Here is a 21,662-nt window from a genome sequence, read left to right on the forward strand (position 1 = left end):
TATTTAGGACGGCTGCTGCCTCGGTCAATTTAGGAATTATTCAAGCCAAAGTAATTGTGTTATATGATGACAAATGCATCTGATTTTGAGTGACTGTTACTTTATATAGCCTTCTTAAGCATTCTTAAGCGAAATGAAAGTTACACAGAAAAAAGCAACACTTTTAACGTAAGCAACCTGGAGGTAGATAAATGATGAAATTCACAAACATTCTATTTAACAAGTACATGTAAATGAGATTGTCATTAGAGCAATAGAGATAATACATCCCTTTGAATGTATTGGCAAATTTAATAGGCGGTGAGAAGTATGAAAAAAACAACGGGTGGAAGCCATAATAGCTGTTTACTTTTAACAAAGACAGCAAATTCAGCATTTGTTTTTTCTAAGAGGCTCCATTACCGTCTTGTAAATGTGCAAATGAAAAATTTCATTATCTTGATAATTTATGTAGATATTTAAGCATAACCTGAACGGAACACAACTCATTCTGAGTTTTATTGTTTGTGTAATTGAAGTAACCATATCATATTCTCGTGTCCTTAATTTAGTTCTACCCGTAAGTTGATTGTATGAGTACATTGGAGAGGCTTTGTCTGCTTCGGGTGTTGTTGTTTCTGCCTCAGACTGGTCCTTATTAACCACTGAACCAGTCTTCCTGTAGAATATATGATATAAGCAATCATTGTACTCAGATAAACATTGCATTAATATAATCCGAATTCAGTTAGACATTTAGCTGTTCATTATAATTCACTTTATCTATCCAACAAGTTCATAATTATTGTCATGCATCTGACGTTAATATATCATCTACAAGATGTTGTCCTTAGAATGTGTAAGCTTTCGTACTTGGTTAGATATTATGCAATCCATCATGGTCCAGATCTCTTCGTATTTTGTGTCAGTGATAAGTTACCGGTTAATGAAAAGGCATGCGCTTATTACAGAGCTTCGACATGGTGGATGGTTTCTTTATTAAAACAGTGGCGTGACTGTTGTTAGAGATATGGCAAAATGATTGCAAAAGGTTACGAGATTTTAACGTAATCATCATTAGCAGACAACTTTAACTGACAGCGAAAATTTTATCAAATCGTGTAGCCGCTAAGCTTATATTGTTTTGATAATGTATTAATGTCAGAGCGTGCTAAAATAGGTGGAAGGAATTAACAAATCTAGAAGACAAAAAGGTATATAATGTACACGAATTAAATGAATCTCTGCACATTATCATCAAAAACCAAATGTGAATACAGATCTCAGAAATATTTTGTTATGATAACCTATGAGGTAGAGTATTAAAGGCATTAGAAGTTGTTATTGTTTGAAATTCTTTTCCTATTTTCAAAATATACGGCAGAGAATTTAATTAAAATTCATACAAATACGCATACATTAACAAAGGACCATATAAGAAAAGTACATATGGCTGGAACAACCATTGAATTTGGGATAAATATAAATCCTACTAGGCTCTTATTTAAATAAGCTGGCATATATATATATATATATATATATATATATATATATATATATATATATATATATATATATATCCATGTCGATTCAAGTTAAAATAATCTTGCACTTTTGCACTTTACATTTAGCACTTTCAACACGTAGATTATTCATCAGGCATAATTATTGCCACACATTATTTATATATGTCATCTAGTCCTATTATATTGTAGGCAAGTCTAATAATTAATTATCTCAGTAGAAGATAGCTGTATCTGCCGCTCACCCTGAGCGTCTCGAGCAACATCCTTTTTTTTTGGTAATCACTGCACATCAATACGTATATGTTAATGAGGGCAGTGACGTGACCTGTCTATCCTAAGTATGCAAGATCTATGCATGAGATAATAGTAACATAAAACAACTTGATATTATTACTGTACTATCACATTTATTCATTGGATGTCAGATGAAAAAAACAATAAGTAATTAACATTTTTAACAGGTAGCTATTAACGTTCATCAGTTTTAATTTGTAAAGGTTACATGGTAACTAATGAAACGATACTAGGTACTCAGCTCTGGTTCTATGGTAACTAATGATACGATACTAGGTACTCAACTCTGGTTCTATGGTAACTAATGCTACGATACTAGGTACACAACTCTTACGAAGTGTTTAAGTACTCTACTACGATTCATGTACTGGACTGTTCGTGGAGAATTACAGATCTGTGTTACTATCGTATATAACTCGTGTTTTCTTTGGGAGTAGGTGAAACTAACTTTCCCTTTAAGTATTGGTATCAAATCTTATCCACTTGAATCAACGTCTTCTGGTTTTGTTTGTATTTTGTATCGAAGGTAGATTATTGATTGTTCATTGTAACCTACTGTTTCAGAATTATGAGTTTTATTTGGCCTTTCCAAAGGTACAACCTAAATGGACATTCATTTATCAAAATCACTTGCTCTTTGACTCGACACTGTCAGAGGTCTCGCTCTTTTCAATGTCTGACATCGGTATATATACAAGAGTGACAGGCATATTTGCAAGTCAAAGAATAATATTTCCTGTGTAAAGCTTAAGATGTATTTTTGCTCCTGGACAGATCTTTCTCCATTTTACAGACTGAGACTGGAATAATTCATTAAGGTGACATACATGTCTGAAGCAATCTCAGGTGCAAGTTTTAAATTCTCAAGTTTCTGCACTGAAAGCTGCCCTATCCTAGAACGTATACAAATCGCTTTAGCATTAGTGTTCTGTATTTATTTATTTATTTATTTATTTATTCATTTATAAAACCAGAAAAATCCAAAGTCAATAGGATATTTAAATGACTCCCAAACCAAAAGAAATATAAATTATAATTATTGAAATATAAATGTTCACAGACAACTATAAACATTGCTTTTTCAATTCATACCAACAAAAGATTTTTGGAGATCGTGCCTTTAATACTCTACCTCATAGGTTATCATAACAAAATATTTTTGAGATCTGTATTCACATTTGGTTTTTGATGATAATGTGCAGAGATTCATTTAATTCGTGTACATTATATACCTTTTTGTCTTCTAGATTTGTTAATTCCTTCCACCTATTTTAGCACGCTCTGACATTAATACATTATCAAAACAATATAAGCTTAGCGGCTACACGATTTGATAAAATTTTCGCTGTCAGTTAAAGTTGTCTGCTAATGATGATTACGTTAAAATCTCGTAACCTTTTGCAATCATTTTGCCATATCTCTAACAACAGTCACGCCACTGTTTTAATAAAGAAACCATCCACCATGTCGAAGCTCTGTAATAAGCGTGTTGTCTATAGGGACAACACGATCTCCAAAAATCTTTTGTTGGTATGAATTGAAAAAGCAATGTTACGAAACTATGATTCTGAGTAAAATACAATTACAAAGAGGGTCGGGTACAATTTAAGTTTGATTGTCTAGCAGATACCATTTATTTTACACAAAGGCAAAGATTTTAGTGTATTGGTTACAGATATGACATTGGGTTTAAATTTCATGTATATAATCCTTTTTATTTTTCAGTGTAATGCAGGATTAGCTGTAGACATGATGTATAAGATGCTGTACGAACATCCGATAAAACACCTTATCATTGGCCCCGCCTGCTCAGTCGAATCTGAGGCCACTGCACAATCATCACACCTGTGGAACCTCACACAGGTGTGTGTGTTGAATGAACTCAAGAAGCAGCCAATATATTGTCTACTTCCATGTGTCACATGTCATCTTTTCAGCTCTTTGATTTGAATTTCATAAAACCTAGAGTATGAATTAGTGTTAATTTGTATTTGCACAAATTGTCAAGCCATTTAGAACGTTTACACGTTTTCTGCGAGTGTTTCAGGACAGGTGTCTATCTAATTGGTTGTAAGCCTTTCTGTAGGATGCATCAATACAATTTTTTTAGGGTTTTACCCAGTACTATTGACATTTCTGACTGTGGGGTGGCCAAGAATCACGTTTGACATACGTATTTCACAAAAAGACACAGCTACCGGTATATTCATAAAAGTAATGTTTATACTTTCAGGAATAAAGAAAAGTGTTTATACAATGTAATCTTCCTTACAAATAATTGGTTCTACTGTACTCAGTCTGAACAATTCGTGGCCTTTCATCCAAAGTCAATATCATAAATAATTCGATGAAGTAATAAGACTAAATTATCTTAGGAAAAAGGGAAAATGTTCCAATAAAACTATGATAACTTTGTGGACTTATCTGTACAAGTTTAATAACAGATAGTTTTAGAGTCAGAAAGTCAGAATATTTATCAGCCAAGAAGTCATTTCAATAGGGTCGCTGGATAGATAGCGTGCAATGGACACATGAAGTCATTTGGTATACATTATAAATGTATGTGCAATTGAGTCTGCTATAGCACTTAATAAGGAGAAGGATAATTGATTTGGTTCAGTTATTAATAGAAATAAAAACGCACTTCTCACTACTAATCACTAACACAGCAGAGCAAAACTTGTTGATATATTAAAATTTATGTCAAAAGTAGTAGCAATGGTCGTTGATTGTATATATATATATATATATATATATATATATATATATATATATATATATATATATATGTACGGTTAGCTTGACACACTTGTAACATTTATCTATACAATCCAATGGCACGTTCTTTCTGATTCAATTCTAAAATTTAATTAATCTAATTTTAGGATAGATCTAAAACACTTGTAACATTTTCTTAAACAAACACGATTCCAGTTTCCAAACCACTTGTAAAATTATCGAGTTCTAAAATGCATGTCATGTGAACTTTACAGCTACATGTTTTCATCCACATAAAAAATATGATTCCGTGAATAGCATAAATAAAACACAAAACTTTAAAATTATAAATTCAACGGTTTTCATAGAGGGTATGTGCATATTTTATGAATTTAACATGAAACCAAGATTCTCAATATCCAGAAATAAGACGTATATATATATATATATATATATATATATATATATATATATATATATATATATATATATATATATATATTTGTTTACAAGCTTGAATGGTATAAAGATGTTTTCAAAGATGTGTGGGAAAAATATACAAGAGGCAAATCGTTTGCTTTTCTTTTTCAAGTAACAAAAGCGATATCCTACTCAGATTTGAAAATCACATATAATGAAAATATAATCGTGGTGGCAAAGTGTAAACTACACCGCAAGAAGAAGGAATAAAATACGTATTTCATGTTAGTAATATGCACTAAATCAATTTACAATGCACTGCGAAGATCAAGTAAATCGTACGCTATCAGTCTACAACTATTCAGAAAACACAGCGATATAATTCATGGAAAATAGCACACGATGACTCATTAAATGAAGTGATTTTCTTCTTATTAATAACGCAAGTGGCAAAATGGACATAAATGGCAGATTATTCATACGTTTGAAAGGATTAATAAAAACGTTGTAAATTGTTCAAACTAAAAGTTCCAGGTGTCTCTTTATTTCTGCTTGGTTTTCAGATAACACATATGACCAGCTTAACATTTTCTTGATGATTTGATATTGATTTTTCAATTTCCTATTAATCTGGAAACTGTTCTAAGGTATTCCGAACGAAGCTTATACATTGCCTATTTATTACCATGATAACACTGAATTCAACAGAATTATTAATCCAAATATCATCATTTAGACTAATCTCGTCAACGAAGAATATCACTGAAGTCCTCGATATTTTCGCATAATCCGATTTAATTAATGACATATTCAAGTCTTTGAAAATAAACACTTAATCGTGTGTGTGTGTGTGTGTGTGTGTGATTTGGATTTTAACGTAGCTTTAACAATGTTTCAACAAAAACAATCAGTCATATCGTTATGATGTCTGCATTGTGGCAGTTTATAGTGATGTCCAGCACTGGGGCATCAGGCCGCAGACATGTAGCATGATGTCTCACCCAGTCACATTATCTTGACACCAGGCCGACCAGTCCTAACACTAACCTCTTAATGCTGAGCGCCAAGTGAGGCAGCTGTTAGTACCATTTTTGTAAGTCTTTGGTATGACTTGAAGAACTGAATATTTAAATAAAAGATTATTCATATTCACTCTGTTTTTTCCCAATAACAAGCACACAACAAATTCCTCTCTAACACTTACTAACACTGTTTATAACTGAATAATAAATATGGTGCGTGTATCTTCCTTATATAGTGTCATTTTGTGTTTCAAATAAACAAATCCGATTCACTAGAATTTCTCTGCAATTATATCTTGTGCTTTTAACCTAGTTCAACTGTCTTGAACAAAAAGCAGTCCTTTTATAGCCCTCAAATCTCATCGAAGCAATCAAATTGTAGAGCAATTGCACTTTGAATTGTTTCATTCAAACTCGAGTGCCATTCCTGACCTGTTTAGTTATTGATTTCACCTTAGACTGATCTTGTCATGAATGGAAATCTTACTACGGAGAATACATGTAAGATAGTACTAACCATTGAATCAAAATATATAAATATAACTTCATTGTCTCAACGATTTTATAAAGAAAGCGTTATATCAATTCAAAGAATGATATACAATTCCGTAATGCACACACAGACAAACATCTATGCGATGAGAAGATTATACAGTCTGTACGTATCACCTTCTGAGAAACAGATGAAAACTTAATAAGAAATGAACTAGATAATGATTAATAAAAAAAACCATTAATCATGAACTCAACCATTTGAACATTCCATTTGGGTATAAAATACTTCAAGGGTTATTTTTATGCGTATAATTCGCATCTTTAGGTTTATAACAGATTCGGCTATTTATCCTAAATCTGTGTGGCGTGAGAATGGAGGCATGCATTTTAAAAAAAGTTGCAACCTAAATAGGTATGAGCATCTGAAGGGAAAATATGTAGCTTGTTTGCATTCACTGACAAGAAGAAAAGAAAAGCTTGAAACTAGAATCGATCCACTATTGTAATATTTAATTAGGATGAAGTGCATGGACGACGAAATCTGACAATGACTGAAATATATTATCTGATGTTGAATTGACAGATTTCATTTGTTTCTTGATTTGCTTTTCGTCTATTTGTTGCAACACATAGTCAGCTTTTTTTCTCCTACTGATCTCATTATAGGTTTAATTTGTTATACTTGTGTCAGTTTTGCTTGCTTTCTTCAGTTGCAGGAAAATTAAACAAGTGTTGCTTTTCTTCAAAAAAATTCCTTTTCAAGTTGTTTGATGTTGCAACATTTAATGATTTCTTTCCACTTATAATAATGGGGATTTTAGAACTCATCGATTAAATCTTCAAGTAGGATTACCGATAATTGCAACAACAAAAAAATATATTATTAGTTGTATTGAAATGATTGAAAAGTGAAGATTTATTATTTTCATTACTCTAAATAGAAGAAAAGTGTCGATATCAAGAAGAAAAAATCAAGGAAATGCTAAAAACAGAAAAAATCTTGATCATTAAACTGTATTTAACATTTTTGAAATTTCTAATAGTATCCTAATGTTTTCTCTAAATTATCGATAAAAGGAGTATTGAGAGAGAGCATTGATCATATGACTACAATGGCAGAAGAAAAAAAAACAATATAAACATTTATTAGAAAAAGTAGGTTTACAGAGACAGACATTAAGAGTTCCTGAGGAAATAGAAGTGCAGCATAACGAAGATTGTTTTGGCAATGAGAAGAAAGCTAATTAAGATGCTGTGCAAATACTATAACGTGTTGGATCTATAAATATTGTGATTCTAAAGTGATAAAACAGCCTAACTATTTGAACGCAGCAAGCTCTTTGTTCAGTCTCCTATTGCCTTGAAAATTGTGTTCTCTCTATGTTTAGATCTCATACGGCTCCGGTTCGCCTGCGCTGTCTGACAGGAAGAGGTTCCCAAGGTTCTTCCGGTTGGGACCACCGGACACAATATACAACTCTGCCCGCATCGCTCTACTGAAATTGTTCAATTGGAACAAACTAGCCACAATCCACGAAGCTCTGGAGTATTTCTCTTTGGTATAATTGATTAATTAGTGTGTGATAATTTCTACTTATTTGATGATATCTACACCTTTCATGATGACTGATTAAGATGATTCGTGCAAGGTTAATTGAATATATATGACACATACAAAAATCAGAGGAATACTACATGAAAAGAAGGTTCACCCATCTAGAATATATCAACGTTTTAGTACTGTGCTTGCAGAAATATCCTCTAAAGATTTAGTAAATAATGTTTCAACTAAATCCATGCCATTTTCAATTATTTAAGAAATAACAAATCGAATTTGGGTAACAAAATATGAATCCATATTAGATAAGAGCTAAATGAGTCTCATATGTACAGCTTCTTGCCATGAAACAAATTGTATTAGTTGTCCATTATGAGATTTGCTTTGTAATTATAACAAAACTTGAGAATACGAAATTGAACTTTACATTATGTGCTTTTGTGTATGTATTTTCCTTTAATAAAAAGTAGTAGTGTCATTATAAACGGAATTATTGGAAATTGTATAAGAGGAATGACATGACAAACGATTGATAAGGCTAATCCTAGCATTCGTTCTTTGTTCGTTCAATTTCATAGGTAACCGATGACTTACTTCAATCACTAAAGGGCACTAACATCACGGTACTCACAGGAGAAATTTTTCACAACGATCCAAGTACACAGGTGGAAAATTTAAAGGTAAAATCACCACATCAATAGAACACAACCTGTTCATACTGTTCTATACAACGAAGTGCTCTTCGAAAACCCCAGACAATCCTTATTTTCTTCACAATACAGGAGAATCTATAATTAACAGAAGTGTATTTATTCTGAGGCTCATTGTAAATTAGTGTATACTATAGGTCATCGATTAATAAAAATAAATAAAGTGGGCCGTAATTAGATTCACGTAACATTAATTATATTTAGAGCAAAGTGATAAAAATATATATAAATTGGTGCTACTGTTTCCGACTGGGTGTTACAGCCTCCTTGTCAAGCGAATGTGACAATTCCCGTGTACAATATACTGTCGCGTGTCTACAGTACATTTCAGAAAGAGCGTGTTCTTTTTCAGTGCATATGTTTGATAGCAATGCATGCAACGTACCAGTTCTACAAACATCTGAAAAGTCTGACTCTAAGTATATTTTAATCTATGCTTAACCACAATTGCAGGTAAGCGTATTATCGTCGTCACTGCTATTTTGAATGAACTGAGCCGGAGCAATATACATGCATTTGCAGTGATAGGTTGCGATACTAATTCCAGTTTAATTAATAAGGCTAGTTTTGTAAACGGACATAGTTATATATTCTCCTTTTCGATGGACGTTTAAGTCTCAAAAACATAATAAATGAGTGGTTTATCATAGCAATACGTAGCTCTATACAATGATTTCTCAAGCCGCAGGAAAAGAACCTGGATAGATATTAATTTTATCGTTTATATTGTCTTCTTCAGTTTCAATAGCTTCTTCTTCCCTTCTTTAACTATCTATGATCTATTCTAAATCAAATACCTCATCAAATAAATCAACATTTATTTTTAGAGACACGATGCACGAATCATTCTGACGGGAATGTATGCCGACAAGGCACGGCTAGTCCTTTGCAAGGTAGGGGCTACTTTTATAATATTACTGTCATTTTTCCCAAAAATCTATCGTTATATCTGTCCGCATTACAAATATTTCGGCACCTTCCATATTAATTGGACATGTGGACATTTAAAATAAATATAATTTGGACATACATTAAACATTTTGACTCTTGGGCATCTAGAATAATTGCTTTCGAATAATGTTATAAAATGTTGCACCTACAATAAACTTTCTGTAATTTGCAATACATGATTGTGCAACTACAATACAAATTTAGACGTCTATATTAAATAATTTTGCATCAACAATAAATGTTTTGTAGACAACAATACATTTTAAAACTTTTGGCATCCACAACAACAATTATGTATGGTGGAATGTCATATATTCATTTCAGATTCCCGAAAGTAAAACAAAAATAATTTGCAGATTATAAAACTTTGCTGAAGATGCCAAAATAGTTATTGCAGATGGACGCACGTTTCCTCTAGACTCCCGAAATATTATTTTAAATAATTATTATTAGCGAGGCCTGTAGGCACCAACCTCTGTATCATCTCTTCCATGCACATATTGTCATAGAGGTACGTTTTCTAAATGTAAATAGAATTTTCTTTTTTTCTAATTTATGATCATTTATTCGGGTAACGATTACAAAATCTTTCATTCTAGATGAGGAATAAGAGTTTTGCACTGTTCGTAGTCAGTTTATCTTAATCAATCCCTGACAAACATGATCCCTTGCTGGATCCAGTGCACTTGAAAGGACTGTTATTCGCCATATTATTTGCATTCTTTATATATATATATATATATATATATATATATATATATATATATATATATATATATATATATATATATATATATATATATATATGTTGGGGTTTGCACCGAGAAAGGAAATCCCAGTCAAGGGGTTACATTAGTTGTCTCCCCTCGAGGCTTGCCGAGGGAGGAGACATCTAATGTAACCCCGCGACTGGGATTTCCTTGTCTCGTTGCAACCCCAACGTAAATTCTTTTTCTCACCCAATAATTTCCTTTAAAGTACAAAAGAACTTCTCACTTGTGCAATATAATTCACGCGCAAACGTTTACATGCGGTGCATTAATACAATTATGTTAATGAGGACTGTGGCGTGACCATGTCATCCGAAGTACACAGTTTTTATGCGTGAGCCAAAACAAATAAAAAACGTTGCATAGTATTGACGTATTATCACATTTCATATATGGATGTTATATGAAATTAACAGTAAATAGTTAATATTTATTGCATTAAAATGTTTAATTTTCATCAGTTCCAATTTAGAATTTTATATTGTAAAGAATTAAAAGAGTCTGGGTCCATACCTTTATTGTAATGTATAGGCTTTTATTAGGACGAAAGGTTACATGTAGCATAAGTGTCCGTGCTTGGATTATTCATGGGTAATTAGAGATCCGAGTCAGTCTCGTATATAACTCTCATTCTCTTTGGACGTGGTGAAGCTGTTTGTGACATACTTGTATTATAATTAATTTTGATTGTAAAATTACCACACTGTATGAAAGACCCCCCAAATACAAACCCTGCCTGATAACCATGTGATGTAGTTTCAAGTTCACGATTTATTGGAAAATATATATTTTCTGTCATGGAAATAAGGCGAGTGTTGCTATTAATAGTGGAAGGATCTGCTACAGGAAATTGTTATGGTTGAATAGCGTGTGGACGGATAAATGATTCCCTCTGGCTGGTAAGTGCATTATTTGTCATCAAAGATTGTATGCATATGTTTGATTCAGCTGGGGCATAATGGGGATGTTTAACAAAATTAGAAGAAAGGATGCTGGACACAACACATTTCTGGCTGTTACTAAGTTTTCTGTAGTTGTTGAGAAAGTTGGGATCTTTGTGGCCAGTGATGTGAATAGCCTGAGTGTCTGGACATTTGTTTTCTATTAGTTTCTGACATATATATTTTCTAACGCTACCGTTTGTAATGCGTTTAGAAGTCAGATCGGGCAAGGTTACTTTCATAGCCGTAAGTTACAGGGGCAAGGTAAAATGGATGGTCAGGGTTACAAAAATCGCTTGGACGTTTGTTCATAAAACATTTGTAGATTGTTACCGGACATATATCTGGAAATAGAGGGTTATCACACATTCTTGGTTTTTCATTTCTCGTGTATTTTATGTCCTCCACTCTCCTCTCTTTCGTCTGTCTCTCGTTAAACTCTAAATAGTCTAGTTTAAGTTCTCCATCTTGCTTTAATGATTATGTCTCCGCACTTTGTGTTTCTGTGTACGTCTCCCCTCCCCGTACCCCAAAGTGCAAAGTATTATTAAACCATAAAGTGTTCAGTAAACTTGACGGTGTGCTGTGGCCCAAAAGCAAGTATTCTAACATTTTTTTTTATATTCATCATCAGTTTCGGCATCAGCGCTATTTTGGGTTTATTTCCTTTTCCATTCTTCTTCAAAGCTTTCTGTTTAATTTTTAGGGCCTCTCTTGCTTGATAAAATACAGGGCCATAAACCAAGCTGCAATTGTATTTGTTTCGTCTCAGATATCGTTCAAAACTTCCCATCATACCTATAAAAAAATAATGATTAAATATAAAAAGCCATGTACCTATGGTGAAATATCTCTCTCTCTCTCTCTCTCTCTCTCTCTCTCTCTCTCTCTCTCTCTGTTTTTTATCATTTGTCATCCATGTTGGGGAGGGCTTAAATTGCTTTATCAGTCAAGTTCTTTTAATTTATAAGGTAATTTACCTATTAAAACTATGAATAAAATTCTTGTTCATTACATAATATTAGTTATTCATTCTTGCACTCATTCAAAAATTCATTTATGTTTGGGCAATGTATCATTTTATTTGCTTGTATATTATTATTTAAAATCAATTGTGTGTTATCAGTCATTATGTAGGCGCTTTTTTACCTCTCAATGTTGTCGGCTTGTATTCACTTCCATCATTCTGACGAACTGAAAGGAAAAATCTTGAGATTATGATGTTCAGGGCAGGTGCCGGCACTTGATGTATAGGGCGCGTCTCGTTGTTTTTCACAAGGTGTTCTTCTAGCAGTTGTATGTGTCCCAATGTCTTGCGTTTGCTATTCACATTTTCACGCTCTAAAACAAAATGTGTGACATATTGTTCATCCACTTCTGTAAATCTGGTCTCTTTGACCGTTTCAATGTTTTTTTTTTATTTCCACCCGTGATTTTGTTATTTTCTCTAAAGTTGGTTCGGTTTCAGAGACATATTTATTTCGTTTGTTTCCCAGTCATCAAATAAAAAAGGAAAGATCCCCTGACTCATGCTTTGGTGAATTTTCTGAAATTACTAGTTCATGTTTAGCATAATTTGTGAAACTTCCATCGTCCAAAAAGCGTACTGTATACATGGAATAGGTACCCAGTGGGTGGTAAATGGAATAGGTACACAGTGGGTGGTAAACATTTACGATTTTCGCTCTCCTACCTGTAAGAGTCAAGTTGTTTCCAAGCTTGTAGTCCATTTTCTTTTTGTCTTATCATTTTCTTTCTAATTTTCTTTTTCTTAGTTATTTTTTCTCTCCTCCAAAAATTTATTTTGATAAATGTCCCAAAGTGTTAGCGTTTTGATCGGAAAATAACTCCATCAGGCCAAGCATAATACAACAATGGTTGCGTCCCTTGATAAAGTAGTCCGTAGCGCGTGGACACCATGACTGAAACGGTTCTGAGATGACTAGACTGAGATACGAAAAGTAAAAACAGCTAGATTTATCTGTCGTATATATATATATATATATATATATATATATATATATATATATATATATATATATATATATATATATATATGAGCAAGAATAATAAGCAAAATAGTAGAAGTAATTAAATACTAGTATTAATTACCTCACTAGTTTGCGGGAATATATACAATTTAGTACTTTTATTTCGAAGGAATACAAATGATTACAAAACAAATTCATAGACTGAGTACATACAAATCAAAATTAGCCTCAACAATACAACGTGGAATTTTCCATACACAGTACATTAAACAAGTTTAATTTCTTGATTTTTCTTAGTTACGCACGTCAAATATGTAACTAGTTGAAACATGAGATAATGATTTCAATTATAAACACCGCGAAAATTTAATATATATGGCAATTACAGTATGTTGCATCTTTTAAGGCGTACCAGCAGGGTCTGTATGGGCCGAAAATTGTATGGATGTTCCCAGGCTGGTATGAAAAATATTGGTGGAGAACATATCTGGAAGGGATTCAGTGCACTCCAGAAGAAATGGACAAAGCAGCTGAGGGCAGTATTATAACCGGACTTTTCTACCTGAACCCCAACTCCGTCAATATGATCTCTAACCTGACAGTGCAAGAATTCGAATCGGAATACAGAAAAACCGAGGGATACGACAAAATCGACAAAACTTACGAATTCATTGCTTCCAAGTGTTACGACGTTATATGGGCATCATCATTAGCCTTTGACTGTGCCGACAAACAGCTCAAACAAGAAGGTCAGTGTGTGTGTGTGTGTGTGTGTGTGTGTGTGTGTGTGTGTGTGTGTGTATATATATATATATATATATATATATATATATATATATATATATATATATATATATATATATATATATATATGTGTGTGTGTGTGTGTGTGTGTGTGTGTGTGTGGCTGCAAGGAAATAAATGAACATGTATAACAAATAATGCTTATGGCACATCAAACTACCCGTGAAAAGCCCACTTAAGTATCAACATTGAATTCTGTTGAGTATTATGTATCGGATAATAGTCCGTCATATACCACAAGAGATATGACTATATATATATATATATATATATATATATATATATATATATATATATATATATATATATATATATATATATATATATATATATATATATATAAAGTTTTATTTGCGACTATATAGTAGTACTACTAGTAGTAGTAATAGTAGCAGTATTAGTGATTAATTAGTAGTAGTCGTTGAACTGGTACTTTATATTTTATAAATAGTCATACTGGTTCAGCATTGAATGTTAGGATTCTTTTGAAAAATCAAGCTTGTAAAATTCACCAGAAGAGAAAGAAAAAGAAATCTAGGTTTTCAGAAACTTTGGTGATGATGCCAGAGAATCAAAAAGAATTGGTTGGTTTGTAGTTGTACAACATCGAATGCTTTAAAATTACTGCGCAAATATTCCCTTGAAAAAGCAACACAGAAGGACTTAAAAATACAACTCGGTTTCTTTGCAATTGGTGTAGATTTTGTTGTTGGTCAGTCAGGTTGGGTAATGGTTAGTCATGCCTTGTTCAGATTCAGTTAGCTCCGCATAGACCCTCACTAGTATTCTCACGTACGTTTTTAAACTTACATTTCCTCTTTCGTTCCAGTAGGTATAGTATTGAAGTGGAGCTATTTTTGAGTAAAATCTAGGGCTTTTCTGTCTTTGAAAATCTGAAGTATCTCAACATATTTGTATTATTTTAGAGAAAATTAGACAAAGCTGCAAATCTAGTCAAAAATGTTTAAAACTGAATCAATCACGGATAAGAATGATTACAAATTCAAACCTTCATTTGCATATTATACACTCAATATACCAAGAACATTAAACGATTGGCCAATTAATGATACTACTACGAAATTCCACTATATCAATTTGTTTTAAATCTCTTGTTTAATACATACAGTAATAGGAGTTACAATTATGTTTTGCAATTACCCAACAATTCTTTAATATTTTAATGTAATATACACACACTTTTATAAAGCTTAGTACATAAACATATATAAACCGTTGCATTGCTTTCAAATGGGTCTTGCAACGTAATTAAGATTCCCCATGTCATATCCTTTACCTTCAATTTCCATTCGCCTCGTTCAGTCGACTAAACAATCTAAATATAAATTTGTGTGTGAAAATACATTATGCTATCACTTCTCTCAAACTTGAAAATGTTTCTGAAAGTTCCGTGAAGTTGCAATAAACTGTCTTTTCATTTATTAATGAAATTCGTTAGTTTAAATAACTTTTTCTGATATACTTGCATTAAAACGTATTGGTCATATGTGCAGACAATGGTTTGTTTTGGGTTCTATTTGTGGCAACACCCGTTAACACGGTATTTTAAATACGTCTATAGGGAAGTCATATCCAAATACGATGCAAACGTTTTCCTCAATAACAGTTAACCTACACCCCACCCCTCAACCCCTTTTCTGCGATGTCACAATTCAGGTGAGTGGTTTGCATTGACTGTCTCACCAATAGCTCTAATATGTTTACTTCCAATCTTTTCATATCATTAAATGTTAACCTAACCAATACACCTGCATTGCATTTCATCTCTCTCTCTCTCTCTCTCTCTCTCTCTCTCTCTCTCTCTCTCTCTCTTCTAAACCGTTACACATATTTTGCAGGTTATAACAAGACTCTTGATCTATTTGACTACGCCGACGCCCATATAAACGACGTTATAACGGCTTGCTTCTACAACGTCAAGTTCCACGGAATCTCGGGTGAAATATCATTTGGCCCAAATGGAGAAATTATTACCGACGTCAGAATTGAACACATTGAAGGCACGTACAATTTTCAAATATTATTTTCGGTTTGCAATAGAGGTAGATTGCTTTATTGATCGCAATGAATGAATACAATACGTGACCGTCGCCACAAGAATGCACATACACAATTACACCACACGCACTACATATATATATATATATATATATATATATATATATATATATATATATATATATATATATATATATATATATATATATATATATATATATATGGGAAAGGGAGTTTGTAATTGCCATAATATGGGAGAAATGAGAAAACTTATCTCGGAAAAAGAGACGTAGCATGGGTAAGATACTGTGGGAGAAAGCTGTAATTATCATGGGTTAGACTGTGTTAACAAGGATGGGACTTTAGGGGAGCAAAGGAAATAAACTTGAACGGGACAATGTTGGACAAGGAAATTAAACATGGACATGAGGATATGATGGCAAAGGGATAGATAACATGGGTGGACAAATAAACAGACACAGACGCTGAATTACGAACAAAAAATACACGCCTAATTACAGACAGCACTAGCCCTTACAGATCAACGCAAATCATTACAAACCCTTTTATGGTTGGTATAGGTGTATGGTATTGCATGATTATCAATGCTCACTCTAATAAGGCAAGATCGACCATTATAAATCAACACTTGTCCTTAAGGACAAACACCTACCATTACAAAACAATGTCTGATGGAAAGGGGTTTAGGGTTAGAGTTGCGCATTATACATGTTTACCTAGGTAATTTGTTCCAGTTGTACGGTACTTTTTCACAGTACCGGTACGTCAGTAGTTTCCGTCAGGAAGAAATTTGCGGAAATTCTCAAGTAATCTTGTTACGAATGTATTTATATTACCAACATGCTTCAAATAATTTGAAGAAAAAAATATTCTTTTTTTCAAAAACAGTTGTGTTTGCCACAAACTAATTTTTAAATATTACAAATATAATAATACGTATAATCCCTTAATCACTTGGTTTTCACTTCTCACGTACGGAAAGCCGGTGGCCAAATGGAATGATGTGATAGAAATTCGGGCAAAGTACAACATTTGGAACAATTTCAAAATTTTGAAAACAGAAGTGACAATCATCGTTTAGTTATCTACTAGCAGATGTTAATGTTTGAAGTACATGTATTCCTTTACAAACAATTAACAGTAAGGTACATGTCTTCTGTTGAATATTATGCAGTTTCTAAAGTGCAATAAATATGTCCTCGATTTTTGAGTAAGTGTGTTGTATGTTTACTTACTTTATCTAAAAAATATCTTGCCCGCATAGTGGCATCCCACCCAAAGTTTCTCTGTCTTTTATATCAGTAGTGCAGATAGTAAATTGTAAGCTTTATTGTCACACTTCCTATTTTTATCAGCACAATGCCTTTCATATAGTATCCGTAATAGTGTATTTTGTCATCCCGCTCATGTTAGTTTTTAGATTGCAACTTATATAGCCTCTTAATATACAGATTACAAATTCATCTGCTGTTTGGAAATGAGGGAGGGGCTACGATTTTCGTTTGAGATAGGATATTTATTTTCTCTCATCTCCAGATACTTATTTTTTTTTTCTTCTCTCAAATAAAGTAATGGGTATAATATGCTATTATTTTGCAATAAATATGAACAAGATATTATTCAGCTATTAACAGACAGAATATTAAATTGTTGGTCCCTAATTAAACTGCTATACGGCGTGGTACGCACAGCGGTATGTTCAGAAATATAACGGAATACCGTGCTACAGAATTTTTCTTGGTAGCCAGTTAGTGTCAGGGATTTGATATCATATGTAACATACACTCTTACTTCAAATCCTACACCGCTCCAATGGCCTAGTGGTTAGAACGTTCGCCTCAGATGCGGGAGGTCGTGGGTTCGATCCCCGGCCGAGTCATACCAAAGACTTACAAAAATGGTACTAACAGCTGCCTCGCTTGGCGCTCAGCATTAAGAGGTTAGTGTTATGACTGGTCGGCCTGGTGTCAGGATAATGTGACTGGGTCAGACATCATACTACATGTCTGCGGCATGATGCCCCAGTACTGGACATCACTATAAACTGCCACAATGAAGACATCGTAGCGATATGACTGACTTTTTTTTAAAGCTACGTTAAAAATTCAATCACATCACATCACACCAGACTTCCAATCCAACACTGATCCTTACCAACTATTGATGAGGAATGGTATGGTATGGCATGATAATTCTTGTTTGACAAAAGTACACAAACAGAAACATGTAACATGCTTTTCATCACTATCTACATCTGTTGCTAATTTTAGAACTGGGAAGTACATTGTAAAGTTTGATGATACTAGTTTTTCAGATATTATTCTATTTTTAGACACATTGACCTTGTCTGTGTCTAGGAAAAACAACCGGGATTCCGATTCAGTTTGTATAAGCAATATTATGCAACTATATTCATCGGTTTATAAACATCTCCCTGTATACACACGTTTGTTCTGAAGACAAAAGAAGTAGTGTAGTTTTAAATTGCAAGGGGTTTAGTAATCTAGGTTCGTTTCTTTCAGGCCCTTGGTATTTTTGTTTATGATGTTACCTAATTCCGTAAATGAAAACAGTTACATTCACCATTTCGTTGGTCGAATTGAATTTCCGAACGGTGTTGTCCATATTTTATGGGATGCCAATACCCCTAACAGCTGTCTTAATCTAGTATGAAATCGAACTCCCACAAGCAGGAACCTCAACCATAGTCGTCGTAGGAAATACCATTTTTTATATTGGTACTGATTAAAATAAAATTACTTTTGATCAATAGCTCCGTTTGGGCAACACCACTGGCAATGGCAATAACGATATATTTGGATCGCCAAAGAAAAATTAATAATTTCCAACATGGATGTCCAATTGGAGACTAAATTGGAAGAGAAGTATGCTAAAGTCTGAATGAACTCGTTTGTATTCCAGACTCTACGCACGTGACAGTTGCTGGTTTTCATCCAGAAAAGTCTGAAAAGTTTGAATGGAGAAATGGAGGATTCAGATGGAAAGGTTTATATTCTTACTGAGTTGTTTTTTTTATGTGATGGTCACAAGAAGAAGAAGAAGAAGAAGAAGAAGAAGATAATGATGATCATTTCGATCTTGATGATGATGATGATGATGACGATAGTAGTGGTCATGGTGATGGTGGTGGTGATAATGTAGACGAATCTTATGAAATCGGAATTATTATTTTTTTCACACGAATCTGTTAAATTGCATTTCAATGACAGTTATTCATGGATTTGTATAATGAGCATCTGCAAATGTTACCAAGAGAGGGCGTCACTTCACGAGATATTCGCTTTAAAATCAATTGCATGCTCTTCCGTTTGAATGGAAGTCTTTAAATTGCGTTTATGTCTTAAAGTGTGTGAAGACTTATTATTGTTTTAACGAGAGAGAGAGAGAGAGAGAGAGAGAGAGAGAGAGAGAGAGTTTTGATAAATGTTCAACTGTAAGACGTCTGTAGAAATAAAATCTCTCTTATCTGCGTGTTCAAACTTCGATTCGTCTAATTCCGCGTATTTGTGTGAATTATATTTGAGTTATGGACGTTTTACCTCTTTACAAGATAACATTATCCCTCGAGACTCCTCCTTGATCGTAGTACAGGAGGTGTTCGTGTCATTGGATATCTACATTGCGATGTCTTCATTGTCAGCGGCCGGTATACTGATGGCCCTGTTGTTCCTCGGTTTCAACATGATCTGTAGAAATAAAAGGTAAACCATCTTTAAATCACTGCGTAAGTTCTCATTTCTTATTTGTTATTACAGTATTCTTTGCGTCTGGTTTTGTGTTTTATTTTGCATTTGTCCCGCAATCAATCTCTCAATGTTTGAGTTTGAAATGCTCTCAGTATTTTTTATTTTCCTTTCCACCAAGATGTTTATAAATTGTTTTGTAGGACTATCAATAATAAATGTTTCATCATATATGTATGTATTAATGTATGTATTAATGTATGTATGTATGTATGTATGTATGTATGTATGTACGTATGTATGTATGTATGTATGTATGTATGTATGTATGTATGTATGTATGTATGTATGTATGTATTAACTGCATGTATGTATGTATGTATGTATGTATGTATGTATGTATGTATGTATGTATGCATGTATGTATGTTTGTATGTATGTATGTATGTATGTATGTATGTATGTATGTATGTATGTATGTCAGATGACAGGACACTAAAAAAAGAACAAGGCTGGCATTAAGGACAGATGGAAAGAACACTTTAGTCAGCTCCTAAACCTGCCCTCATCGGTCAGCCAATCAGTTCTTGACCAAATACCCCAACAGCCAACGCACGACCAACTGGATGTTCCGTCAGCGTTAGAGGAGATGAGAACGGCCATTAAATAAATGAACTCTGGCAGGGCGCCTGGAATGATGGTATCTCAGCGGACGTGTACAAGGCTGTCAGTGAACAGACTCTTGTGGCATTCCACGATGTGCTAATCAGCATCTGGACAGAAGAGGACATGCCAGACGACATCCGCGACGCATCAATTGTGACCCTCTATAAAAATAAAGGCACACGTGTGGACTGCAGTAACTACAGAGACATCTCCTTGGTCTCCATAGCTGGCAAAAGACTTGCTCGCATCATTCTCAAACGGTTTATTGCGGCAGTGTCAGAAGATAACCTCCCAGAGCCTCAGTGTGGTTTTCGCCCAGACCGCAGCACCGTTGACATGATCTTCGCAGTGAGACAAGTCCTAGAGAAGTGTCTTGAGCAGAACATGAATCTGTATGCCGTCTTCGTGGACCTGACAAAGGCTTTTGATACAGTCAGCAGAGACGCACTATGAGTAGCACTCAAGAAGCTTGGTTGTCCTCAGAAGTTTACCAACTTCATCCGGCTCTTGCACGATGACATGACTGGAGAGATTCTCTCAGACGGTGAACCCTCTGAGAAATTCCCCATATCTAACGGTGTCAAACAGGGTTGTGTATTCGCTCCGGTACTCCTCAACCTCTTCTTCACACAAGTACTGCTCCATACCATCCGTGACCTTGACATCTACATTGGATATCGCCTGGATGGATCAGTGTTTGATCTTCATCGCCTAGCTGCAAAAACCAAGACGCTAGAAAGACTCATCACTTAAGCACTCTTTGCAGATGAGACTCACCTATAGGCAATCGTGGACAGGTTCTATGAAGCCTCCAACCTATTTGGACTCACAATTAGCTAGGAAAGACAGAAGTCCTCATCCAGCCCACCCCAGTTACTGTCTCTTCACAACACTGCATCACCATTGGCGAAACGAAGCTGCAGAATGTGAACTGTTTCAAATACCTTGGCAGCACACTATCCAGTGATGGCTCGCTGGACAAAGAGATAACTGCAAGGATAAAACAGTCAGTCAAGCACTCGAAGGACTCCAAACCAAGGCCTTGCAGCACAAGGACATACGCCTGTCAACAA

General features: G+C 34.0%; 1 protein-coding gene across 1 annotated transcript in view; it reads left to right on the top strand.

Annotated features, from left to right (window-relative positions):
- The window catches only part of LOC149776182 (gamma-aminobutyric acid type B receptor subunit 1-like), a 99,457-nt gene that overhangs the window by 58,546 nt on the left and 19,249 nt on the right, over positions 1–21,662 (top strand). The window contains exons 2-9 of the mRNA XM_089942613.1: positions 3,525–3,662; positions 7,843–8,013; positions 8,591–8,692; positions 9,550–9,615; positions 13,782–14,124; positions 16,039–16,137; positions 19,142–19,225; positions 19,689–19,941. Coding sequence (XP_089798739.1) covers positions 3,525–3,662; positions 7,843–8,013; positions 8,591–8,692; positions 9,550–9,615; positions 13,782–14,124; positions 16,039–16,137; positions 19,142–19,225; positions 19,689–19,941 — 1,256 coding nt within the window. The remainder of the gene's footprint in view (positions 1–3,524; positions 3,663–7,842; positions 8,014–8,590; positions 8,693–9,549; positions 9,616–13,781; positions 14,125–16,038; positions 16,138–19,141; positions 19,226–19,688; positions 19,942–21,662) is intronic.

The sequence above is a fragment of the Sinohyriopsis cumingii genome, chromosome 18 (assembly GCF_028554795.1).
Source record: "Sinohyriopsis cumingii isolate HCF-2022 chromosome 18, ASM2855479v2, whole genome shotgun sequence".
NCBI lineage: Eukaryota > Metazoa > Mollusca > Bivalvia > Unionida > Unionidae > Sinohyriopsis > Sinohyriopsis cumingii.